The sequence below is a fragment of the Puntigrus tetrazona genome, chromosome 12 (genome assembly GCF_018831695.1).
Source record: "Puntigrus tetrazona isolate hp1 chromosome 12, ASM1883169v1, whole genome shotgun sequence".
NCBI classification, from domain to species: domain Eukaryota; kingdom Metazoa; phylum Chordata; class Actinopteri; order Cypriniformes; family Cyprinidae; genus Puntigrus; species Puntigrus tetrazona.
Window position 1 is genome coordinate 7,378,600 of NC_056710.1, and position 27,920 is coordinate 7,406,519.

General features: G+C 39.1%; 2 protein-coding genes across 2 annotated transcripts in view; both read left to right on the plus strand.

The window, feature by feature from the left end:
• The first annotated feature begins 327 nt into the window (after positions 1-327).
• Positions 328-7,364, plus strand: muc13b (mucin 13b, cell surface associated). Its single transcript, XM_043254374.1, has 13 exons — positions 328-476; positions 1,411-1,446; positions 1,666-1,737; positions 1,980-2,099; positions 2,357-2,463; positions 2,577-2,632; positions 2,878-3,008; positions 3,107-3,238; positions 3,336-3,381; positions 4,876-4,913; positions 4,997-5,081; positions 6,253-6,454; positions 6,626-7,364. Exons 1-13 carry the CDS (start codon positions 413-415, stop codon positions 6,761-6,763), a joined length of 1,227 nt encoding a protein of 408 aa, XP_043110309.1. The 5' UTR covers positions 328-412; the 3' UTR covers positions 6,764-7,364.
• A 17,588-nt stretch (positions 7,365-24,952) lies between these two features.
• lrp2b (low density lipoprotein receptor-related protein 2b) overlaps positions 24,953-27,920 on the plus strand; it is a 69,164-nt gene continuing 66,196 nt past the window's right edge. The window contains exons 1-7 of the mRNA XM_043253219.1: positions 24,953-25,019; positions 26,197-26,307; positions 26,415-26,537; positions 26,621-26,737; positions 27,241-27,360; positions 27,474-27,587; positions 27,803-27,919. Of these exons, the coding sequence (XP_043109154.1) occupies positions 24,953-25,019; positions 26,197-26,307; positions 26,415-26,537; positions 26,621-26,737; positions 27,241-27,360; positions 27,474-27,587; positions 27,803-27,919 (769 nt within the window). The remainder of the gene's footprint in view (positions 25,020-26,196; positions 26,308-26,414; positions 26,538-26,620; positions 26,738-27,240; positions 27,361-27,473; positions 27,588-27,802; position 27,920) is intronic.

Consider the following 27,920-nt stretch of genomic DNA (forward strand, 5'->3'; position numbering starts at 1 on the left):
GACTGAAAAACACGATAGGTTATGCTTACCATTATGTTTAATGTCATTATTTTAATACATTGTTTTATTTTTTCCTTTTTCTCCTCCTCTATTCATTTTGGTTGCGTTACCGTTTTTCCGTAACGTATAATGTCGTAGGGTGAGCCATGAAAAAGTACTCACTTTATTTGGTATAGACATTTTGGTTTTGTATTTTTTTCTCTCTTTTTACCGCATTTTCTCTCGGCTCGTCCCGTCTCGTCTCGTCTCGTCAGCTCACCTGCATTAACCTCATGCCAGGAGGCGTGACTTTACCGTTGAGGTCAACCTACATCAGCATTCATATTAAGCGTTCCTTTCTGATCTCGGCGTTTATACAGGTCTGACATTTTCCTGTCACGCATTGCACTGCAACCCGGACTGAAATCTGAAAATGAATATGCCACTAAATTTGCTTTTGATATTCTGCTTGGTAGCTTCAACGACTGCACAAGATGGTAATCATTTACTTTTTCTACAATTATATTATAAATTATAATTATATTTTTCTATAATAATATAAGTCTATAATGTTGGGGTAAATGAGGAGCAATTAATAATCCTAAATCATTTTAGAACTTTTGTTCTGTATAAAGAAAGAACATATTTTCTGGCTAGTATACCAATTATTTGAATTTTCTATCAGTGTCTCTTAGAAATGTGATACTTAACTTCATTAACTTTGAGTCATCGATGACGGGGTTGTGATGTTTTTGCCTTTGCCCTCCTAATGCCTTATCTTACGTAATGTTCTAGGACAGAATTGATTGTAATTTTCTTGATTTTTATGTATTTTTCAAAATATATTACATATATTTGACATATTATATACATAATGGCTATAGAATGAATCATTGTGTTTTATTATGCATGTTCTTTTAATGTTTTATTTTTGAGTAGTTAACCTTGACCTGGCACTCTGGTACTTCCTTGTGGATAGGAAATATCAATGTGAACTTTGCGATCTTAATCATAAGGTGTCTGAGTAACTGCTGACAAATTTTATTGCTTTCAAAGATCTTACCAGTTTGTATCAGTTTTTACTTGATTGATTCTCACTGATCTGATGTGATTATGCTTCACAGCCGAAGAACTTAATTCGTTAAAAAACAGATATTAAAACACACAAACTACATAATTTCTATATCATTCATATCTCAGAGTTACATTTGTTTTAGTGATAGAGCAATAAAGATAGTTATGCTAATTTTTCGCTCTGTTGCCAGGTTACATATTTTATGTTATTCACTCAAAAATGCAAATTCTGTGATTATTTTATATCTACTGCTTCTGTATAGGATTCAGACTTTTCCCACTACAGTAAACAGACGAAAGTTTTTAGCATGGAACTGGGTCAATATTAATATCTTATCATTGTTTTTTTTCTGCCAGCTTTTGAGGGGTCCGGCACCGCCACTACGCCAGAAGGTACCTCCATCTTCATAGTCTGAAATCCTACCAAAGGACCTTATGGTTAAACAGTAACTTTTAGCAATAAAAAGTCTTTAAATTGTCACTTCACACGAAAGTGCAAATCAAAAATGTCATTATTTATTGTTCAAATTCTGTAGACTCATGTCAGCACAGTATACACACAATAGTTTAATATGGAACTTAATCAATGATATTTTATCATTGTTTTACCAGGTCCTGAGGGGTCAGGGACTGATACCACGGACCCACCTGGTACCACAGACATTCCTGCCACTGTTCCACAAGGTAAATGTTCAAAGCCAGCAGTTCCTCTAGCAGGACCAAAGGCTGGATAGTAACTTCTAATAAAAGGATAAAGAAGTCTTTAAACCAATAGCTCACCCGCTAGAAAAAAAAGCTTTATTTTATTATTTACCCACCATTACTTAATTCCTTCATTCCATGGGGTCTGAGAATTTTAAGCAAAAAGTGTCTCCTTGGATACAAATGTCCTCTTAGAATAACCATATTGTTTATTCCTTTTAAAGGTCCATGTGCTTCAAGTCCTTGTATTGGAGAGAGTACCTGTGAAGAACGGTTTGATGGCACATTTGTTTGCATATGCCGAGCTGGGCTGGTTTACGATCAAATGAGCGGCTGTGTTCAAAGTATGACTGCTTCCCTTTTAAATCATTAATGCATCAGTGTAAATGTGTGACACAGGCAGCCTTGGTACAGAAATTAAGCTTATATAACTCAAATTTCTTTAATGTTGTGTGACCTGAGACTATAACAATTTAAGTACAACTACCTTAACGTTTTACCTTTATGTATATGGAATCAAAACACATTTACATATTTTATACATTTGGTATCATTAAACAAATTTATGTTTTAATACTCTTTTTTTTTTTATCAATTGCAGCCAAGGTCTTCCCTGGTACTTTAAGATTATCTGATACGTTTGAGCAAGAAATGGCTTATACAAATTCTAAGGATTTTCTAACTGTTTCTAACAGAATACAGAATGAGGTAAGACACTGTATTTTCTTTTGGAAAGGACTGAAGCTTAGTACATTTTCCTACTTAGTAAAGGATGAGTGATATAAATAAAAATGCTTTCTATATTCTCATCCCAAATACAGCTCAGTGGAGTTCTTAATGGTAATGGCTACATACGTTCCATCGTTTTGAGTCTACGGTAAGTAACAATTGTTACAATACTAGTATTTTCTTTAAAACCCTGCATTAAACGTTAACATGAACTTTTTTGTTACCTAATACCTGCTTACAAAGACATAATCTTAATTTTTCATTTAGTTATTGAAGGATGTATGTTGCAAATAATAGTTCATTGTTATAATGTAATAATGTAATAATTGTTCTGAAGTTTAATATGGTAGCTTGCTAAAAATGAACATAATTTGTTTGCATCCACCTTTACAGTCAAGGCAGTGTAATTGCAGACGTGCAGAATTTCTATGCCTTGACATCCACTATCACAAAAGACAAGGTTCGATCTCAGATTTTGGAAGCAGTTCTTGAAAATAAAATAACGGGTGCCACTGAATTCAGAGGTATATCTAATGTTTCTTGTCATTTGTTTTCCAGTAGTACCGGAGTAATGAACGGTTTATAAAGCATTATAAAAAAGCACACATTTTTTAATTCACAGACAGCTCAGTGTGTGAGCTTGGAACTTGCGACAGTCACACCACAGAATGTAATGAACAGGTTAGCGGTGTTGCAATGTGCACTTGCAAAGAAGGATATATCAGGTCACAGTCCACATCTCAGGCCTGCCTTGGTAAATGTTATGAAACCTCTTTGTTTGGTCACTGTTATTCATCTTCAGAACGCAAAATGACGATTCTCATCATTTTTTGATTGCACCTTCATTACAGCTTGTCCAAATGGAGAAAAAGCAGTGAATTCAGAAATCTGTGCAAAGTAAGCAACCTGTAACATGTCATTTGCAGATTTTTTAAAAATGATTTTATATAAAAATACATGTTTTATTAGAAACACTTCATAAAAAATCCATTAACCGAAATTACATTATCTAGGACCTTTATACTATTGTAAAGATTGTAAATATTCACAGCCTTAATTTAATTCATATTAAATTTAATCTAACCTGATGGTCTAAAGCAAACAACAACAATCCAGTGATCAAGTTAAATCCTGCCCTACATTTTTCTTGTTCAAGGAACTGTTTAGCTCAGAAATACACTACCAGTCAAACATTTTTCAGCAGTAAGATTTGTAATGTCGAAAGAAGTCTCTTCTGCTCACCAAGCCTGCATTTATTGAATCCAAAGTACAGTAGTAAAATGTTTCTGTATTTTCACTATAACAGTCTTTGATTTGATATGGTATAAACGTGCAAATTAATTCTTATGAAATGATTATACTGTAAAATAGTAAATAGTAAATTATACATTACGAAACATGAATTCACTATTCATTACAATGATGATTTTTTAACTATAATGATAATATGAGACATGAGTTCACTATTCATCACTATGAAAATCTTATCTTTAGCACTAAAAAAAGTATTTCAGCTGAACTTGACAGTCATGCTTGATTTTTAGTATATGTTTCTTCAACAAACAATGGTCTGTAGCTGTAGAAGCAACATGGTCATGTGAAGTAACTTTTTTTTTTTTACACAATTTATCAAAGATTATTTTGAAAATAATTTCTGTGGTCAGCATAATATCCTGCCAAATATTGCAAACACCTATTAACATTTACATTTAGAGATAACTCAAATTTTAAACAAAGTATTTATTTCTATGAGTAATTTTACATGTTTCTTACAGTATGTGCGTTATTGTAGATTTCAGAGCGGTAATATTTATCTTCTGTAAATCTAAATACTAAAAAGTACTGAAATGGCAACAAAACAAGCAGACACACCTCTGTAAAAGACGAAAAATCACTATAGTAGGTTCAATTTTCGACTTTTTATTGCTTTATGTGGACAAGTAACTTTTATAAAGAATATCTCATTGGTTTTAAGACTTTAGTCCTTGCAACATTAAGGATCTTATCTATGTACTAACAGCTTGTAAAGCTCTAAAGAGAATGGAAAATTTGAAATTGCATAATATGACCCCTTTAACTTTTATTTAAAAAATGCTACATAACCATGCTGTGTGAATGTAAAAATACCTGATGCAACTAAGTTTCCTGAAAAGCAAATCAGCCTATTAGAACGAGTATTGATTTTTTTTTAGAACACTAAAAATCTTACCATTTAAAAACTTTTAAATAATCCTTTTGTTAGTGTATATGTCACAATAGAAAAGACCCCCTTACATAAACAGCTGGGTTTATTCATCATTTACAAGCATATAACAACAACAAAAAAACGTAATGTGAAAATTGGCTGTTGTGGTTGCACAGTATCACTAAGACCTCTTTTGCTAATTTCAGGTGTGGATTTGGCTTTGCTGGGTTCAACTGCAGTGATCGTAAGTCATCCCTCCACAATCATCTGAATTGTTTGTTGAGGAACATTTTTGCATCTCTTTGTAATTTAAATTCTTATTTGTAGCATATCTTTTGGTTGTGACTGTGGTGTCCACTGTGTTGGGTGCATTACTGATCATCTTTATTGTGGCCTTTGCTATAAGCTTAAGGTGAGAATCTACTGCACATTTTTTCCAATGCAACATATGGTATCACTATAATAACACTCATAAACCATTAACAAACATTATATAATGCTTAATAGATTAGATATAGATAATAGATTAACATGGTTATTGCTAATATATACTGAAATAGCTAAAACAGATAACGTGCTTGTTTGCTTACTAATAAACGTCTTAAACATTACATAATGATTAACAGATAATTGGTTCATATATGTTAATGTATTTATAAATCTCCTTGAACTATTAATGCATATGATCATGCACATCTTGAAAATCTGATTTTAACATAAGTTATGCAATTATTAAAATCTTTTGTTACAGCACAACACTTTTGCTGCTATTAAGGTGTGATATGGGTAAGATTAGGTCTAGTCAAGACAAGTCTAGTGGTATGGGTAGGTTTAAGGGCTGGTTATGAGGTCAGTTTACAACTATAAGGAAACATGGTCCAATCTGGTTTATATTATGTTGTTTGATTAATGTATTTTTAATGTATTTAATATATTTAATGGTATGCAATAGCATACTTGTGAAAGTGTTGAGGCAATAAAGATGCTAACGATTAGTAAATGTTTAGAAATGTTTTCAATTACCAAATAGTTTCCAGAATAGATTCTTTTAAACTTCAACTTAATTTAAGTTTATTTTTTATAGCATTTTTCACAATGCAAACACCGTAAAACAGCTTTACAGAAAGTTCAAGAGACTACATTATATTTAGTAAAAGCTTATCAGTGGTGACTATCTCAAGTCTGTAAAATAGTAAATAGTAAATGTCTGAGGGTATATAATGAATGTTTTTTTTTTTTTTTTTAAGATGTGAAAATAGTAGAACACAGGTGATGCATTGTAAACTATAGCCTATTTTTACAGCATTTGTAGTTTTTTGAGAATGCATGATTATATGAATTGAAAGTTTAATGACATTTGTAGGCATTTCAGTTTATAGTTTCAGAAAATTATCTGTTAAATAATGTTTAGTATATTGGTAAACGTTAACAAGCATATTATTTCATGCTTCTAATTGTGCAATATATATTAACTAATGATCTGTTAAGTATTATATAAGGTTTGTTAATCACTTAGTAATAAAAGTTACTACAAAGTGTTATCATAACAAGCTAAAAAAAAATTTCTGTGCATCCTTCTACAGCTCTAAGAATAAAAAGGGAAGCTCCTCATCTGAGGTAGACTTTAGCTCAACCTATGGAACTAAGCCAGTACATAAACCTAATGGAGTTCTCAGGATTCCTCGAGCCAACCCTGATGCCAGCTGGAACTCTAACAATCTAGAGATGACCGACAGTGGAAGCAATCAGGCACTGGTTATTAAAGATCGCCCAGGAAGCAAAGCAGTAAGACCACAACTTCAGCACAACCTAGAGTTAATAATAGTTTAATCCAAGTAATAAATATTTGTCTAACAAATAATGTATTATTCACTTATTATATAATCATCATACAATAATTAATTTATTAATGTTAGCATCTGTGAGTACTTAAAAACATTATTTGCTTTTTTGTAGCGTTACAGTGAGTATAATGAGGACATGAGCTCGAAGGGTCAAGTTCCAGCATACTCTGGTTATGGTGGAAGAAGAGTGGAAAATGGTATCAACAACCCATATTTTCGACAAGATGACAACAGAATGCCCAGATATTAGCTTCACTTAACCAGGACAATTGGATGCAGATGATTTTTATTCATCTTTATGTGTAATGATTTTTTATTTCTTTGTTGGCCAAAATTTTTACAAAACACAGCTGTTGCCTTTTTATGTACATCTTACTATAGAACAGAACTCAAATTGACTCTATATTTCCGTTCTGTGGCATTAGCAACTAATGAAATTCAGCTCATGGGCTTTCTCCTTGATCTAAGTCTTTCCTGAACCGTTGAATGGAAGCTGCTTTGCATGGGACTCCTATTCTACATTTATATCTTATAACCTTAAAATCTTTTATTTCAACAAAACATTTTTTATGACATATTTTTGGGTTTTGTTTGGTTCTAGTATTGTAAATGGTTGGGCTGGTACTCTGGTATACACAATATAAATAAATCTTTTATCATTTATTTTGAGATACTTAAGCATTAACATAACTTATTCAGGGAGAGAAATGATGATTAACTGTTTCAACTGTGACTATGAGATTTGATGTATAATGTCATAACTACGGCAAATGTACGAATTATCTTTTTAAGATATTAAAAGCAGTATTTTTTTTAAATAGCCAATAAACATTTAATTTTTCATTTTCAAAGTTATTTGTATTTTTTCAAACCAATTCCTTAGTTTTCTGTTAATTTATGATACAGTAAACAAATTAAATATTCTTAATAAACTTTCATTCTTTTTACAAAATTTTTTACAAGGTAAATTAGATTTTGTTTATAGATGCATTGTATATAATGAGAAAACCTGTTTATTACCATTTTACATGCATCTTGCCAAAAAACAAAATGGTATATCAAATAGTTCTGTTATAACGTAGTTGAGAATCATCTTTATATAAAGTTTGGTAAACAAAAATATATTGAAAACTAAAAATGTATGATAAAATGGTGATTTAAAAAAATCAATGCTTTGCCTATGCATGTTCATTCGTATCTTTTCATTATTTTAGTCTTGGTGTCCTCAAACAAGGACGTATCATAAATTATTAATGAAATATCATTTGTATTTTTTTTATTTTTATTTTTTTAGCTGATTATTTTTGATACTCTTTAAATGATGTATAACTTTTTTCAATTCAGAATAATTCAGATAAAGGGTACTTCGCTTTGACAGGGCTGGAACAATTTAACTGATTCTAACGAATTCTTAATTCATAACCACAAAAATATTGCATTTCCCCCGGATGTTTATCACAGTAAGACACGTGAAAAGAGTGATTAGAAGTGAACAACAATTACATAAACCTGTGACTGCAGAGGGTGAGGCAGCCAGGATTTGAGAAAATAAACAAATCATCCAGCAAAACAGATCACAAAGCCACGCTTGACTTCATTAATGCCTGCGTTAAAATTGGCATTAATCCAAACACCTGGTCGAGATGTAACATTTGCCTGCTAACTGGTTATTTCTATTATTATCAATGCTCTGAGTCATAATACTCACATTAAAATGTTTCAGATGGGTAGGTATAACAGTGTGCTTTACCGTAGCACCCCCGGTGTTTTCTGGAAGCGGATTACAGCCGCACGCGCTGTGCTGGGGGTCCTTATTATAAATCCTGATAATATCATTTGCATGAACATATGGCTGACATTGGTAATTTTTTAGACGTTGACCAACGAAAGTCTTCATTCTTACCCTAGGCCCGCTCTACTCTTTGACGTCCGCATTTACACGTGGACAAGTGAATTTTAAGTGGCACTAGGATTTGAAGTTGCATCTCCAGATCTGAGAAGTTGGGAGAGCTGACTTGTCTTTGTACAGCGAAACGTCTCGGTTACGTATGTAACCCTCGTTCCCTGAAGAAGGGAACGGAGACGTCACGTCGGATGACCGACGAATTGGGATCTCGCTTCGAGAGACCAATCTACTTCGAGTGTATCTAAACAAGCCAATTGAAGATTGGCATGTGCTAATCGCATCCAGCTGCCGCTGATCACAGCGCGTGTATAAATAAGCAGCGGGTGCAGCGCATATTCAGGTTTTCGCTGAGGAGCCGAGCTAGTGACCCGGCCCCTTCAGCAGAGGTGCAGCACCGTGGCGACGGGACGTGACGTCTCCATTCCCTTCTTCAGGGAACGAGGGTTACATACGTAACCGAGACGTTCCCTTTCAGTCGGTCACTCCGAGTCACGTCGGATGACCGACCGAATTGGGATCCCTACCAAAACGCCATGGGCGCTGCCTCTTCCAGTGTCCTGTGGGAGCCCACAAGCCCCTCAGTCTATCGGCGTAGGCCGGGCTCAACCACAAGAAGCCAGCTACTTTTGTAACACTACCCATTTGTAAGACTGGAACACTGGGAAACGTCCCACGTTCTAGTGAACAGGGACGTGCGGAAGTCCAGCCTTCCCGTAGGAGGTCTCGGAACGAATACGCATATGGACAGTATTTCAGTTTGCATATGGAAAATTGGAGGTGATTGAACCCTCTTAGACGGGCAGAAGGTCTGCCGGGGAAACACGGGGCTCTAAGGCTATGCCGTGGAAATACACACATAAAGTCCTCTTGGGGTACTTTACATGGCTCCCAGCCCTCACCGGTTCTCACGGATTCATCGAGAGGGCCTGGCGCCGGATGCTCCGCAACATCTGGCTGCCGAGGGGAATGGAGGAGCTCGACAGGGTCTACTGTATGGACGCTCTGGAGAGGTTAACAAGCCGACCCGAAACCGGGCCTCTCAGTGTTTCTACCCGTTTGAGGTGAGAACACAGGAGGATACCGGTTCCACTCGTAGGCTATAGAATCTAGCAATCGAGTTGGGGGTCGCCCAGCCCGCAGCTCTACAATCTGTCAGCGAGGTGCCACGAGCCACCGCCCAGGACGATGCAACACTTGCTGAGTGTGCCCGCAACCTGAGGGGGGGGCAGGGCATACCCTGTGCTTGGTAGGCTAGGGTAATGGCGTCCACTATCCAGTGAGCCATCCTCTGCTTGGAGGCGGCACTCCCCTTCTGCCGGCCTCTGTGACAAACGAGAGCTGGACTGAGGTCCTGAAGCTTTGTGTCCGGTCAACGTAGCATCTTAGTGCTCGGACGGGACAAGCAACGTCAGGGCTGGGTCTGCCTCCTCCAGGGGCAGCGCTTGAAGGTTCACCACCTGGTCTCTGAAGGGGGTAGTGGGAACCTTGGGCACGTAGCCGGGCCGTGGCCTCAGTGGTACCTGGGAATCCGCGAGCCCAAACTGTAGGCACGAATCGTCGACCGAAAAAGCCTGCAGGTCCCCTACCCTCTTGATGGAGGCCAATGCGAGCAGGAGCAAATGTCTTCATAGATAAAAGAACTTTAGCACAACTGCTGGCAAGGGTTCAACGGAGCCTACTGCAGTGCTGTCAGCACTACAGACAGGTCCCAAGAGGGTACTGTTGGGAGCCGTGGAGGATTCAACCTCCTGGCTTCCCTCAGGAACCTGATAATCCGGCCATGCTTACCCACAGACCTCCCATCTATGGGGTCATGATTTGCAGCGATTGCAGCCACATAGACTTTAAGGGTGGAGGGAGACAGCCTTCGCTCCAACCCTTGCTGCAAGAAGATAAGCACGACTGATAGGGCAATTCCGGGGGTCTTCACCCTGAGAAGAACACCACTCGACGAACAGGCTCTAATTCAAGGCATAGGCCTGTCTCGTGGACGGCACTCTAGCCGAAGAAATGGTGTCGACTACCCCTTGAGGTAGGTCACCTAGAGCCTCCGCATCCCATCCAGGGACCAGACATGGAGTTTCCAGAGGTCTGGACGCGGGTGCCAAGGTGCCCGTCTCTGAGTCAGAAGATCCTTCCTCAGAGGGATCGGCCAAGGAGGGGCTGTCGCGAGGAGCACAAGTTCTGGGAACCAAGTCTTCACCAGTAGGGTGCTACTAGCAAGACCTGCTCCTTGTCCTCCCTGACCTTGCACAGTGTCTGTGCAAGAAGGCTCACTGGGGAAATACATACTTGCAAAGGCCCCGCAGCCAGCTGTGTGCCAGTGGGCAATGGGAAGTCTCTGGAGAGGCAAACAGGTCTACCTGAGTGGCTCGGAAACGTTCCCAATCAGCTGAACCGCCCGGGATGGAGTCTCCATTCTACGGGTAGTGCAGCTCGCGACAGCTAAATCGGCTGCCTGGTTGCACACTCCTGGAATGTGAATGGCGAAGCGACCTCAGAACTTCCGACTCCATAGGAGGAGGAGGTGGTGGGCTAGTTGCGACATACGACGGGAGCATAGACCACCTTGTTGGTTGATGTACGCAACGGTCAGTATGTTGTCTGTGCGGACTAGTACATGCTGGCCTCGAAGGCAGTTCTCGAGACTGCCTAGGGCGAGATGTACTGCCAGCAACTTTAGGCAGTTGATGTGCCATTGCAGTTGAGGCCCGTCCCAACCCCTGACACTGCATGCCCGTTGTATGTGGTGGCCCCTCAGCCGGTGGTGGAGGCATCCGTGAAACCACAGCATACCTGGAGACCTTCTCCAGGGGCACTCCGGCCCGAAGGAACGAGAGGTCTGACCACGGGGTGAAGGTTTGGCGGCAGGCCGGTGTTATTTGAACCCGGTGAGTGCCACTTTGCCACGCCCACCTCGGGACTCAATCGTGTAGCCAATGTTGAAGCGGTCTCATATGGATTAGTCCCAGCGGCATCACTGTGGCGCGGCTGCCATATGCCCCAGGAGCCTCTGAAAATATTTCAGTGGGACCGCCGTCCTGCTCTTGAACATATTGAAGCAGTTCAACACCGAATTGGCACGCTCCTCTGTGAGGTGTGCCATCTGATCGATCGAATCCAGCTCCATCCCAAGAAAAGAGATCCTCTGCGTTGGGCAGAGTTTGCTCTTCTCCTGGTTGACCTGAAACCCCAACTGGCTGAGGTGCTGTAGCACCAGATCCCTGTGTTCGCACAACTGAGCCCGGGACTGAGCCAGTCATCCAGTTGGTTGAGAATGCGAACGCCTTACTCTCTCAGTGGAGCAAGGGCTGCTTCCGCGACTTGCATGAAGACGCGCGTGGCGACAGGGAGAGCCCGAAGGGTAGGACTTGTACTGATATGCGCGAACTTCGAACGCGAACCTCAGGAATGGCCTGTGGCACGGAAGAATCGACACATGAAAGTACATGTCCTTCAGGTCTATCGCTGCAACCAATCCTGGGGACGGACGCACTGAATAGGCGTTTCTGTGTCAACATCCTGAACGGGAGTGCTCGATTCAGGACTCACAGATCCAAGATTGGTCATAACCCACCGCCTTTCTTGGGCACTATGAAGTATGGGCTGTAAGCCCCGACCTCATATCGGCTGGAGGAAGCGGCTTTATCGTGCCTTCTAGTGAAGGACAGCAATCTCCGCCCACAAGACAGGGGCACGCGCATTGTTCACTGACGTATAGCGGATCCCACTGAACTTGGGGGGACGCCGGATGAACTGAATCATATAGCCGAAGTCGAAGGGTTCGCAGGAGCCACCGAGATAGCCTGGGAAGATTCAACCAGGCATCCAGAGACCGAACTAGCGGCTCGAGCGGAACCACCGACGTGCAGGCGATGGGGCAGCGAGGGGGAGTGCAGGGACCCGGCTCGGGCGTCTCGTGGCCGGTCCGAAGCGGGGTCTGAGTGTGTGCAACTCTTACCTGCATCCCCGCAGAAGTGAGGCAGGTAGGCCGTTGGTTCGTCCTCCCAGTCTTCCCACTGCTGCATATTAGCCCAAGGAGAGCGCGAGTGGCGAACTGGCCCGCTCAACTCCTCGCTCTCCCTGGGGACCCAGAGACAGAGGAAACCGCCCTTGTCGAGGTTTTAGGTAGCGGCAACATTCTCTGCCCGGCAGAGCAGCTCCCTCCATCCCTGGATCCGAGGGCCTCTTGCACCTGCGGGTTTGGCAGGAGCCTGGACAGGCTGGGTGGCTGCCCTGCTGCCAGCTCCACGGTGCTGCCTAGATGGGGGCTGCTGCGTTGGCTGCACAGGAGCGGGGCAGTGAAAGGTGCTTTCCACATCCCAGTAAGCTCCTCATGCACTTCCGGGAAGAAAGGTACCAGGGTGGGGCCCTGAGAACCAGCGCGAGCCACCTTTAAATACCAATCGTCCAGCCTCGAGGGCCCGGGAAGCAGTGGAGGTTTCCACTTGATCCCGATCACCTCGGCGGCCTGGGCAAGCATAGCCACCATTTCTAGATCTGTATCCAGTGCATTCAACGCCTGGTAGACGCAGAGCAACCGGATCTTCACTTCCAGAAATGTCTGGCTCACCTTCCGATGCAGCGATTGACTTCTGATCATCAGGGGGAGCCCAAGAGGGTACAGCTGATACCCCACGTGAGGGTCCAGACTGCCCCTTTTGCAGCTCCACTGGTTGCAGAGTTTAAGCTTTGTGTCACAACGAAATGGAGCCCACCTGTCTGCAGCCAGAATGAGAACCAAGTCGAGCAAACACAAGCTCCGCCTCCTTTTTTCAAGGCGACAGAGCCCGCCCATCAATCCGAGATGACCATCTCCCCGCGAGGAAATGATTCATCCACAACCGCCACCTCAGCGTGCTAAGCCCAGGCACATGAGGCAACGATTGTGACCATCACCTAACACCAGGTAACAACCGCATCCAGAAACACACGGGTGTACGTAGTCTGAAGCAAGACCCACGCTATCTTCCAAGGCGCTACGTCGAGTTTGCCAGGCGTAACGTCGTCTTTAAAAAGACGCACCCGCGAATGCTCTTTTAGTGCTGAGGCAACAGGGGATAGCCGTTTTGCGCACAAACAGGGGGGTAGTGCAGCCTGATTGTGGCAATCCACTCGACGCAGGAAAACGACCTCCGCTGAAACGCCGTACTCCAACACTCGTAGATCGTCTTTGGAGCGGAACAGTCACGCTCGGCTCCGAAGCGAAAAGCTGAATATGCGCTGCACCCGCTGCTTATTTATACACGCGCTGTGATCAGCGGCAGCTGGATGCGATTTAGCGCATGCCAATCTTCAATTGGCTTGTTTAGATACACTCGAAGTAGATTGGTCTCTCGAAGCGAGATCCCAATTCGTCGGTCATCCGACGTGACTCGGAGTGACCGACTGAAAGGGAACTGAAGTGCAAATGTAAATATTTCGTTCACATTTGTGTGTGTTATTTTCTTGATGTGAATATAATTTTACATATTTGTAGCTATTATTTGCAACTTTAAATTCAAAATACGAGTAAATGAATGTAAAGGGTATATATTTATAACCTTATTACCTTGACTACAAATGACATTATACAGATTTAACGGCATTAGCTGTAATAGAGTGGAGGAACTTTTATGTCACCAGGAACTTGGAAGTGAGTTAGTATTTTAGCACTTGGTTCCAACGTACCAAACTCAGTGGGGTTTTTTTTAAATGGGAGTTTGATTAAATCCCCTAAAATAAGGTCCGTGGTTCACACAAGCTCAATATACTTTTTACGTTTTGTTTTATAACTTAAATCAGACCAGCTACACCTAACTCATGATTTAAAAATATAATTACATTTTTTTTTTACAATTTATTATATTATTACAAGACAGTTGCTAACTAGTTGCTAAATAGGACTACAGGCTCTGTCTCAGAAATTAAACATCATCATGCTGAACAGTTTATTAATTTACAGTATTTTCCAATCGTGTCATTTATATTACTATTAATTGTATAATTAATTGTTTCATTAATTTTATATTGTTGTTCGTATCACAGTCCTGGACTATTCCCTGCTGAATAAAACAGCTTAAACCAGCCTAGGCTGGTTGGCTGATTTTAGTTGGTCTTCCTGCCTGGTCTTAGCTGGTTTAAGCTAGTCAGCAGGCTGTTTTAGAGGGGTTTTGTCCATATTTCCAGGCTGCCAGGTTGATCTTAGCTGGGAGACGACCACCCTGACTAGCCTAGCCAGGCTGGGAGACCAGATAAAACCAGCTACTTCTAGTTTAAACCAGCTAAGACCAGCCAACCAGCCTAGGCAAGTTTTAGCTGGTTGTGTTTTCATCCCCCTTCTTGTGCCCTTCTTGCTCTTATTTGGTCCTTCCTGTTCCTGTCCTCAATATGTGATTATTAGTTAGTTTAGCTCCATTTTTGTCTCGTCTTTAGATTATTCTTTTCTGCCTTCCTCGTTGTGAGCCTTTGTATTTGCACTGTACAGGGACTGTGACAGAATAACTGACCAAAAACTGAAGATGAGTGAGTGCCCCCAAGAGCCCCTGTCGGCAAAGCACCCCTGTATCTCTATGCCAAGAGAGCACCATTCAGTGACCAATCTGTAACTGTGCACCCTTCACACCCTGAACCTGTCCTAGGAGGGATTATGGATGAGGCAGTTCGCCCCGACTTCACTGCTCCCCTCCTCTTCTCAGAGCCTGTGCCGGTCCTGTCCAGCTCTCCCACATCTGCTGAGCCTGCACTGGTCCTGTCCAGCTAGTCCTCCTTAGTGCCTTGCTGTGTCCACCAGAGCCCGTTCCTCCAGAGGGTTTATGGTCCTTATTTAATGTAAACATTTACTGGCTTAGTTTCTGTGATAGTGAAACTAACGGTGCATAGGGCTCACAGCTAAGTTTAAAATTAAATGTTTATGGCCACACATCAAGCTGTTAAGAATTTTCTAGAAGCAAGGATGAAATAACATAACGATAGCTGAAATGTGGTACTTTATTCATTACAGAAAGTAATCTTCCTATTTACAAAAAAATCTCTCTCTATTTAATTATTATTTTGTTTAGAAATCCTTTTAATTAAAATATTCTCATTTATCTTTTATTGTACCATTAGTTTGAAATTTGCACAACCCTGGTCTCAACAACACGTCCTATCTCTAAATGTTCCTTTCGCCATATTCGCCATTTCTCTCCTTTTCCCTCTGAATGAAGAGTAACTCTTAAAGGACCCACACTGTTCTACATCACTATCCCAACTCTAGGTGGCCATTATTTACTTAATGCCACTCCAGCATAGCATACATAACATAACTGGCTTTCACATTTTACTTTTCATAGGTATACCGTCCTTTTTGTAGGGTACACATAGTCATAACTAATAATTTACAATACCTAGGCGACAGGAGCATCTCAGAACAAATTAAAAATAAAACATACCAATTTACAGGAAGCAGTTCCTGAATCTTAATACAGATATGTGTGAAACTAAAAACCTTTGTCTTTTGCATAATATGGTAATTTAAATTAACTTATCTGTGAAACTGTCCATGAACCTAATTAGTTCAGTGAGCTATCCATTCACCAAAGGTTTTGGTTTTTTGGAGGTAAAAAAAAAACAATTGAGGGAGTAGTTTTGTTGCACCACCCCCACTGTCCCGAGTATCCTTGGAGGAAGAAGAAGAATCCATGTGAGAAGAGGTATCTGAAGTAGGGTCCATTTTAATGACCAGGGATGGTACCGCAACAGAGGCCCAGGCCTCAGCCAGCTCTATGGCCCAAGTGATGTCCAGTGGCTCAGGGCTTCAACTGATTATGATGAACTACCTTTGCTTTGGTCTTTGGTCCCTTTTGGGTGTGATACACAAGGTCATCCAACTGACAAAGAATAGCCCCTCATATGCTGAAAGAAATTTCCTGACCTCGTTCTTGTCTCTTTGTGTTCCCTTAATGAGGTACCATACAGCATCTTCAACTTCAAACCGCGTACGACAGCAGTTCTTGTCGTAATTTTGTGTTTGCTCATTGCACTAACACACCAAGCACATCTATTGACGATCTGATGTGCCAGCTCCAGTCATTGACAAAGGTTTTGGATATATTCAGTAGCAGTTTTAACTGCGTCAGAAGGCAAGCCAGCTACCAAGTCCAAGTCCATATAAACATTATATAATTAGGTGTGATGTGAGTAGCACTGTGCCTGGTTGCGTTATAGGCCATGACAGTTTAAAATTAGTTTAAATCTAGATGAAAGACACATCTTTTTAACCTAGCCTACAAATAACACACTTATAAGCTTTTATTATTCAAATCCGTTAAAGGATTTCTAGGCTGAATTAATTAGATCAGCCGGAATTGGTAACACTTGATGTACTCCTTACATCTTAAAAAGAATGGCATCTACGCTAATATTAGTCTTGTTTTTTTTCTTATTCTGTTTCTTAGTTTGTATCCAGATCAGATGGTGGATCAGCACCCAGAGATCCAAAAACACCTAGATGAGACCAGTGGACAGATCACCATAACCAGATGCGCATGCACAATAAGTCCTTTACACAATCTGACAAAGCTGCATTTAAAATTGAACTGGGAATTAAGTGCAGGGCGTCCAGCCATAGGAGAACTGGCCCCAACTGAGCCTAGTTTCACACAAGGGTCTATATGGATAGAGCTTTGGTTCCTTGCCGCTGTTGCCTCTGGCTTGCTTAGTTGGGGACACGTAATTTCTAGTGTTAATTTCTATTGTCGATTTGATCAATCAATCAATCATTTTTATATATATAGCACTTTTAACAACACAGGTTGCATCAAAGCACTGTACAGTATAATGTAGAAGAGTACAATGACAGGGATGTATAATGACGAGAGTGACCAATTTCTTTTTTATTAAATGCAGAGATGGTCTCTGTAATCAATTAGACATTCAATCACTAGAAGTTAAGTGTCCCCAACCAAGCAAGCCGGCAAGGAAACAAAACCCCATGCATACAGAATGGAGAAAAAAAAACCTTGGGAGAAACCAGACTCAGTTGGGGTCAGTTCTCCTCTGACCGGATGCCCAGCACTTAACTTCCAGTTCAATTTAAACGCAGCTGTGTCAGGTAGTGTAAATGACTTAGTGTGTGCGTGTGTGTGTGTGCATCTGCATCAGGATCTGGTGATCTGTCCACGGGCGCATCTAGGTTTTCTGGTCTCTGATGAACATAATCTCTGGGTGCTTGTCCACCATCTAGTCTGGATACAAACTGTGAAAACAGATTGAGAAAGAGACAGGACTAATATTAGCGTAGATGCCATTCTTTTTTTACGATATCACAAGTACATTGTATTTTAGGAGTAGTGTTCCCGGTTCCAGCAAATCTAAATAATGCAGCCTAAAAATCCTTTAACGGATTTGAATAATAAAAAGTGTGTTGGTGTGTTATGTGTAGGCTAAGTTAAAAAGATGTGTCTTTAATCTAGATTTAAACTGGCAGAGTGTGTCTGCTTCCCGAACAGAGTTAGGGAGATTGTTCTAGAGTTTAGGTGCTAGATAGGAAAAGGATCTGCCGCCCGCAGTTGATTTTGATATTCTAGGTATTATCAAATGGCCAGAGTTTTGAGAATGCAGCGGACGTGCAGGACTATAATGTGATAAGAGCTCGCTCAAGTATTGAGGAGCTAAACCATTCAGGGCTTTATAGGTAATTAATAAGATTTTAAAATCTATCCGATGTTTGATAGGGAGCCAGTGCAGTGTTGACAGAACCGGGCTAATGTGATCATACTTCCTAGTTCTAGTAAGGACTCTGGCTGCTGCGTTTTGGACTAGCTGAAGTTTGTTTATTAAGCGTGCAGAACAACCACCCAATAAAGCATTACAATAATCTAACCTCGAGGTCATAAATGCATGAATTAATATTTCTGCATTAGAGGTTGAAAGCATAGGTCGTAATTTAGATATATTTTTATGATGGAAAAACGCAGTTTTACAGATGCTAGAAACATGATTTTCGAAGGAAAGATTGCTGTCAAACAGCACACCTAGGTTCCTAACTGATGATGAAGAATTAACAGAGCAGCCATCAAGTGATAGGCTGTGTTCTAGATTATTATATGTGGGGTTTTTAGGTCCAATTATTAGCACCTCTGTTTTTTCAGAATTTAGCATTAGGAAGTTACTCATCATCCAGCTTTTTATATCGACTATGCATTCTGTTAGATTCTCAATTTGGTGTGTATCACCAGGCTGCGCTGAAATGTAGAGCATCATCAGCGTAGCAGTGACACACTAACACCATGACTCCTGAAAATATCTCCCAGAGGTAACATGTACAGGTTGAAAAGTAACGGTCCTAGCACTGAGCCTTGAGGAACTCCATATTTCACTTTTGAGCGATATGATACCTCCTCATTTAATGCTACAAACTGATAGTGGTCAGATAGATATGATTTAAACCATGCTAAGGTGCTTCCTCTAATGCCAACATGGTTTTCTAGTCTATCCAAGAGAATGTTGTGATCGATAGTATTGAATGCTGTGCTAAGATCTAATAGCACTAATAACGAGATAAAACCATGATCAGATGATAAAAGCAGGTCATTAGTAACTCTAATGAGAGCAGTCTCAGTACTATGGTACGGTCTAAAACCTGATTGGAAATCCTCACAGACACCATTTTTTTTCTAAAAAGGAATACAGTTGTGAGGATACTACCTTTTCTAGTATATTTGACAGAAAAGGGATATAGAGACTGGTCTGTAATTTACTAAGTCTTTGGGATCAAGATGTGGTTTCTTAATAAGAGGCTTAACTACAGCCAGTTTGAAGGTTTTGGGAACATATCCTAATGACAATGATGAATTAATAATGTTTAAAATAGGATCTATGCCTTCTGGAAGCAAATCTTTTATTAGTTAAGATGGAATAGGGTCTAACATACATGTTGCTGGTTTAGATGATTTAACAAGTTTGTGCAAGTCTTCTTCTCCTATAATAGAGAAAGAGTGTAATTTTTCCTCAGGGGATCTAAAGCTCACTATCTGATGTGAAACTGTAGTTGACGGCTGCATAGTTACAATTTTATCTCTGATGGTATCAATCTTAGAAGTAAAGAAATTCATGAACTCATTGCAGCTATACTCTTGGGGAATATTAGCACCTGTTGACATTTTATTTTTTGTTAATTTAGTTACTGTACTGAATAAATACCCGGGGTTGTGTTTGTTTTCTTGGGATGAAAATTAATCAGATCTTGCTATTTTTAATGCTTTTCTGTATGACAGGATACTCTCCCGCCAGGCAATACGAAATACTTCTAATTTAGTTTTTCTCCACCTGCGCTCCATTTTCCGGGCTGCTCTCTTTAGGGTGCGTGTGTTTTCATTATACCATGGAGTCAGATTGTTTTCTTTTATCTTTTTTAAGTGCAAAGGAGCAACTGTATCTAAAGTGCTAGAAAAAAGAGAGTGCATAGTTTCTGTTATATCATCAAGTTTTTGCATCGTATTGGATGTGCTAAGGAATTGAGATAAGTCAGGAAGGTTATTTAGAAAGCTTTCTTTTGTGGTGGAAGTGATGATTCTACCATACTTGTAATAAGGTGCAGAGTTTACAGGTTTAACTATACAGAGTTCACACAAGACTAGATAGTGATCTGAAATGTCATCACTTTGCTGCAGTACTTCAACCATTTTAACATCCATTCCATGTGACAGTATTAGATCTAGAGTATGATTTCGACAATGAGTAGGTCCAGAGACGTGTTGTCTAACCCCAACGGAGTTCAGAATGTCTAAGAAAGCTGATCCTAATGAGTCTTTTTCATTATCAACATGGATATTAAAATCGCCAACAATTAAGACTTTATCTGCGGCCAGTACTAACTCAGTTAGAATATCAGCAAATTCTTTAATGAAATCTGTGCTGTGTCCTGGTGGCCTGTATACAGTAGCCAGTACAAACATGACAGAAGATTTATCACTAGCACATGATTCTGTAGATAATGTTATATGCAGCACCAAAACTTCAAATGAGTTATACTTAAAGCCTGCCCTCTGAGAAGTACTAAGAATATTGTTATAAATTGTAGCAACACCTCCCCCTTTACCTTTTAAACGTGGCTCATTTTTATAGAAATTATTTTGGGGGGTAGATTCATTTAGAGTAATATATTCATCTGGTTTTAGCCAGGTTTCTGTCAAACAAAGCAAATCTAGCTTCTGATCTTTGATCAAATCATATATATAAAGTACTTTTGTGGAAAGTGATCTAATATTTAGCGAGCCAAGTTTTATCGTTTGCTTATTTGAATTATAGGTAGTTTTAATTTGTTGGACATTAATTAAATTATTGCTTTTGATTTGGTTTGGACGTTCTCTGCATATTCTAATTCGGGGAACAGACACAGTCTCTATAGTGTGATATCTAGGTGAAAGAGTCTCTATGTGCTGAGAATTAACTGCCTTCTGTGACGTGAGGCAGCTAGCAGACGGTCGGTTTAGCCGGTCTGTCTGCTTCCTGACCTGGGCACTAGCTGGTCATGTTGGAGCTATAAGACTATATGGCATATTTCTAGATAGAAGAGCCCAGGAGGGATGAAGACCATCTCTTTTCAACAGGTCAGGTCTGCCCCAGAAACTCATCCAATTGTCTATAAAGCCTATGTTGTTCTGCGGGCACCACTTAGACATCCAGCCATTGAGACCCAGCAGTCTGCTGTAAATCTCATCATTTTTCTCATCAGTCTCTACATTTAATAACAAATTGTTCAAACTCATCAATATACATTCCTATCATTGTATTTTCCTATTTTATACTGTTTCCTATCTTATACTGCTTTGATACAATCTGTATTGTTAAAGCGCTATATAAATAGTGATTGATCATAAGTCATAAGATCCCAATCCCAGTGGCAGCATTCAGCTGTTGTGGCCAAGATTTGTTTGAGGGTGGAATTAAATCATTCTACTTGACCATCAAACTGTGACCAGAATGGTGTGGTGCACATCTTTTCTATGACAAACAGCAAGCACATTTTCTGTAATACTTTGGACACAAAATTCTATCCCTGGTCACTGTGCAGTAATTGTGGGGGTTTCATCCTAGCCTCGGATGCACAGCTTAACCAGGTTTGACACTAAAGTGCGACATCCTCTCTGGTACCAATAATATAGAGTCTGGAGCCATGCCACTGTATGCTTGACTCCAAAATGTCAGCCCTTTGAGCTTCCTGTAGTTCCTCTCTGGACCAACTGCAGAAAAATGTTTTCATGGGTTACTGCTGTTGGAGCTGGTTGCCCCGTACCTCCACTGGACTCTGCATCTCCTTGCTGACAGCAGATTCACAGATCGGTACCAGATAATCTTAATCTTAATTTTGAGGGACATTGTTGACAACTACATTGTTATGAAGCCAACCAGGGCAATGGATGATCACAAAATCATATTCCCCAAGCCTCTCCAGCCACCTTGCAGTCTGACCCTCTGGTTCCTTCATGACTGCAGTGATCAATGCAAGCAGTAAAATGATGACCTAGGAGGAACTGTCGGAAATGCAACACAAAGTCCACTACAGCTAGTTGCTCTCGCCACGTGCTTCAATTGTTCTGCTCAGTTTTGGACAATTTGCAACTCCCATATGCCATATGTCACTTGCGTCAGTGTCCAGCAACATATTTCATCCAATGGGTAGCAAAGAACTGTTGTGGAGGTTAGCAGTTGTTTAAACTTAGAAAAAGTTTCTTGGCATTGTGAAGAAGAAGGAATACTTCTTAGTCAGGGCATGGAGGGGCTCAGCTATGGTGATGAAATCTTTTACAAATCGTCAATAATATGACGCCAAGCCTCTAATAACTTTTGTACAACCTCTATATCTCCTAAAGTGTGAGTGAATACTTCTGTCTCAACTTAATAGCCACTGCAGCAGCATGAAGAGGGATCATAGTCAATTTCGACTTCCTCTACCAGCTGGCTATAGTCCCACTGAGTCCCACTAAACAGAAGTTTAATTGAATGGCCTTAGTTTCTTAAGAAATTCCCTCCACAGGGTGTTGACATAGTCATAATCATCTTCACTCTCAGATGAAGCCTGATAGCTTACAGAACAAAGTTGTCATGCAGGTGACTTATGCAGGTCAAGAGAGAGTTCTAATGGCATTGTGGCATTATGATCTCGCTGTAATGGATGAGCACAGGTAATATTCTTGAGTAAATTACAGTGGGAGGAGTGTAGTGGTGGGCTGGGCACAGGAGTGCTATGAATGAAATCTGCCACGTAAGTTAATGGCACTGCTAGTGTGTAACTGTCAGAATGATGTATGTGGCATATGGTTCTTTACAATGGACATTGGCCTCGCATTCTCTTTCAACATCAAGTTTAAATGAACTGGTGTCCGATATCTTAAATGGCAGAGTGAGTATATTACTATATGTGTTTCACTTACATGAACATTAATCTGTCCACCACAAGAAAAAAGTTGATAGTGTCCCTCATATTTGTTTCCTATGTTCAACCCTCTTCATTGCAGTAAACGACATTGACATGTAATTAGACATTTACTTTCTGTCACAAAGTGCTGACATGAGGCCTGCTGTTTTCTACTCTTTTCTCTCTCTTCCTCTGAGACAAACGTGTAAGTTTTTATGAACTATGATTGAACACAGAGCTTATTTTTTGCTATAATCCAAAACCCTATGGAAAAATCCTATTGGCTTTTTGTTGAGGGAATCAGTTTCATGCAGAACAGCCAATCAGCCTAGAGAGTGACATTATAGTTCCCCCACTATATTACTGGTGCTGAAGAGGGGGCAGTAGAAAATGAAAAGACTCATTTATGTGAACAGTAAGCTTATAGCACATTTTAATGACAGCCCGTTGTTTTATACTTGTGTACACAAAAAATACTTTACCCCAGGAAAGCTCTACCATCAGTCATTGTCCACTTTATGGTGCGTGGGATGTGACAGACCGCAGCTTATATAACCTCTGGTTCTCTCAAAGGCTTTGCATGTGAGATATACAACAGTCAAAGTTACATTTTTATCTATTTTATTGATGTATTATTTTTTTTAATAATCTGAGATGTACATTTAAGTCATTACCTTGTGTTATATTGTCTGCCCTTACTTATGGGTAATTGATTGTAAGTGCATTTAGTGTTTTAGTCACTGGGGAGGCTATGTTTCATCTGTCCAGTGCTTGTATTTGTATATATGTGTTTATATTTGTGTGTGTGTGCGCGCAGGTTATTAATGCAGGTTATCCCTCATGTACCATATTCTATTTTATACTGACAACGGCAAAGTAATTAGCCAGACTGGTTTTTAGTGTTTACTAAATTGTGTATAACTGGGAATACATTTTGCTGAATACCTTGCTGTCTGTTTATTTATCCTGCTTACTTTGTTCGTCAGATACATTACTAACTGAAATATATGTGATTCTTATCTCAACCTGCTGCTTTGCCCTCTTGAGGTTTTAATATTTATATATTTTTGTATAAGAATAAAAGTGTTGTATTTTCTATAACATTGTGTGCTTGATTCTTCTTGCTATTGGTGCCCAAATAAATTACTTTTTCCAGTTAGAACCTTTTTGATCTCTCTTTTGATTTGCATTGATGTGTTAAAATGACAATAAATTGCAGTACCAATCAGTTGGCTCATTATTATTATTTTTATACTATGCTCAAATCACCATTGTGTAACTATCAATAAAGTGTACATTAGACAGTACATAAATCTGAAAATCTACACACTAATCTCTAATCTCTAATGCTAATGTTAAGAATTTTTTTTAACCCAGCTCCCTTCAAACTGGTTTTCTTTAAAATACGATTCTTGTAATCTCAGGCTATCTGTAATCAAAGGCTAATTTAAAACTTAAAATATAATTTAGTTTTATTCACATTTGATATAACACTTTCTGAATTAAAATTTGGCACAATTATTTTTTGACATTTAATTTATTTCAGCTGCTGTGAGGATAGGCTATAGTTAAATGATACACAACCTGCTGGTTATGTATTTTCTCAGATATTAATTCTGGATCATTTTTAACCAAAGAAAGTGGGGTTTTACTTACCCAAAATAACATAATTTATAAAGTTTAAATAGACTATAGGTCTAGCTGTGTTAAAATAACAGTAGTGAAAATTATTATTATTTAAACACATATGAAGTCTTTAAAACATTTTTTTTAGTAGCATCTGACACTGAACATAAAAAGTTACATTCTGAAACATAGCTCATTTATGTCAGTGAGTACTGGCTATGTCTATGCAGGAGTTACAAAATCTTACAGAACAAATACAAGCCTTGCCCACCTGTTATGCAAAAATTACATTGAAGGTTTATGCTGATGCTCACAGTTTTAACTGAAAAAAAGTTAATATTAGATTAAAGTCATACAGAGTCAGGGTCATAAAGGGCTGTACCTTTGTCTCTTTCATCCAGTTCTTGCTTGTTCTAAGAGAAGAAGTTCGTCAAAGACATTTTGGTCTGGAGACAAACTCACCATGGATGGACATTGAGACTCCAATGCTATCTTCAACTCAGAAGTTTTGACAAAATAAAGCAATAATGGAAAGATTAGGTTTTTACATTTTAGCAGTGTTATTTTTAACAGATGGACCCTGTATTGTGCGAGGTATGTTTTAATTTAATATTGAAAATCAATTATTTTAATACTTGCCTTCTTAATGTAATATTGTACTGTATTAGCACTTTGTATTAAGTATTAGCACTTGCTTGTTTGTGTTTAGATTTAGGTGTTTTGTAAAGTATGGTTCTGATGATTAGTAAACAAATAATACTCTCTCAGAAATAAAAATACAAAAGCTGTCACTGAGGCAGCACCTTTATGAATGGAACAGCCTGGTCCATATAGGTAACTTAAATTGTACTCATTTATATCTAAAAGGTACAAAAGTGTTTTTTTTCAGTTAATTAATTCATTTTTTGTTTGATTTGTTTTGTTTTTGAGTGTGTATGAAGTAGACAGATGTTACCATGCTACAATAGGCTTACTCTCAACTGCTTAAATTCATCCCACAATTAATATTTTGAGCAATGAAATTAGTAAAACGAAATGTAAATGCAATATAATTTTTTGTCAAATTAAAAAAAAATATTTCAAGAAAACTACTTCTCAAACAAAAAGTAGCTAACTAGTTACATGGAAATGTGTGTATGTATGTATGCATGTATACGTATGTATATATATATATATATATATATATATATATATATATATATATATACACACACACACACACACACACACACACACACATCTATCTATACATAAATAACTATCCACTGATGTAATTTAATTTTTTTAAATTAAAATAGCATTTAAATTCAAAATTAAAAAAAGTTCCTTAAAATGAGGCAATAAAAAATTACTCTGCAAAAGGGAGTTTATTATTGCAAATTTAATAAGGTATCACCTGAGGTAGATTTCAGGTATTTTACACAGTAGGTGCTAAACTCATAAACAGAGTTACTCATTGCTAAGTTATTCCTTGCAAAACCAAGATTTTTTTCTCCTAAATTACCTAATAAACCTAAGTCATCATAGTCATTAAGATTTACTTTTACTTCAACCTTCAGGCTATGACATTTTTCTAGATTGAACAAACCTTTCTTAATTTAATTATATAATAATTAAAAACTGGTGAAGCCCACTTCTCAAACCACCACCAACAAATAATTTTGACACACACATAACATATCTGTAACATTTCCAATTACAGCATGTGCTATTAGTTTAAGTAATGTTGTACACAAGATTGGTCAGACAAAACCCATCATTTTCTGAGCAGGTCAGTGCTCCAGTGGTCAGTTCCAGTGTAGTAATGGTCAGTGCATAAATCAAGACTGGAGGTGTGATGGAACAAAGGACTGCACAGATGACTCTGATGAGCAGAACTGTCGTAAGTATCTCTAAGTGAACAATAGCTTGTTGGATTGACTCTTGATAAAAATGATTGATTGAAAATGCAAGGATCATACATCTTCTCATCTCATATTGTATTTCTAGCCTTTCCCACCTGTAGCTCTCAGCAGTTCAAGTGCCTGACAGGAGGGGAGTGCATTCCTCTATTGTTTGTATGTGATGGAGAACCAGACTGCTCCGATGGCTCTGATGAGCAAAGAGCCTGTGGTATGATTTATGTGGAAAGAGTACAGTTATTCAGTATTAAAAATGTGAGTGGTGTTCTATGACCCTATTGTTTGTATTCTAAGGTGGGCAGACATGTAGCTCAGACCAGTTCACCTGTCAAGAAGGGCAGTGCATTCCCAAACAATACAGATGTGACCATGTATCAGACTGTGTGGATAACTCTGATGAGAACAACTGCAGTAAGATTGTCTCTTTCTTTCTTTTATACAATGAAAAGAAATGTGCCACATACACATAACAATACAGTACATACAGTACATCAACTACTTTATTTTATATATAAAAGAACAGTACTAACAGTACAGGTTCCTATTGATCAATATGTAGTAAAAAATAAAAATAAAATAAATAATTATAATGATATTTGTTTCAATAATTAGAGTATTTGTTAACAAATATAACATATCTAATATATATTATTTATAGTTGTTTATGATATTATTTGAACTAAAATGTAAACTTCAAAAACTAAAATTAATTGCAAACACACCTGACTGTAATGAATGTCACAAGGTCCTTAGCAATGTTATCTTTACGAGACAAAAAACATATGACTGTTATTGTCCAATACACATAAAAATTTTATAATGAATATGTTACCAAGGATTAGTCAGATTTTGTCTTCATCATCAGGTTTTGAAATTCCAATAAAATGCATCAAATTTCCTCTTGTTGAATCCAGATTACCCAGCCTGCTCAGAGAAAACGTGTGCTAATGGCGCTTGCTATAACAGCACTCAGCACTGCGACGGGATACTAGACTGCCGAGATGGATCAGATGAATCCAATTGCAGTGAGTGTAGTGTAGTGATCAATCATATGTCAGTAAATCATGTTCAGAAGAGAGTTCAACATTTTGCCATGTACATCATGGACATTTCCTTTCATATTCTATGTCTTTCATTCCTAAATCAGCAAGGCATTGTCAGTCGCATCAGTTTGAATGTGCCAGTGGATACTGCATACCAATGTCCTTCGTCTGTGATCACTGGGATGACTGTGGAGATAACAGTGATGAGCAAAACTGTGGTGGGTTCCACATTAAATCTCGTCCTTTCTACCAAAGCCACACGGGTTCCAAAGATAATCTTTTAGCAAGTAAATGTAGCTGTTTAATATAGGTTAATATCAGGTTACTGATAAAATTACTATGTACTTGGGAGTACCATGTAAATAAGCATAGTCCATAGCTTACTTGTAGTTGTTTCTGCCATATAAAGCAATGCTATTTTGCCTTCTTCCAGAGTATCGAACCTGTACTGGGTCAGAGTTCACCTGCAGTAATGGACGCTGTATGCCACAGCAGTGGGTGTGTGATGGCATCAATGACTGCGGGGACTTTAGTGATGAGAATGGATGTGG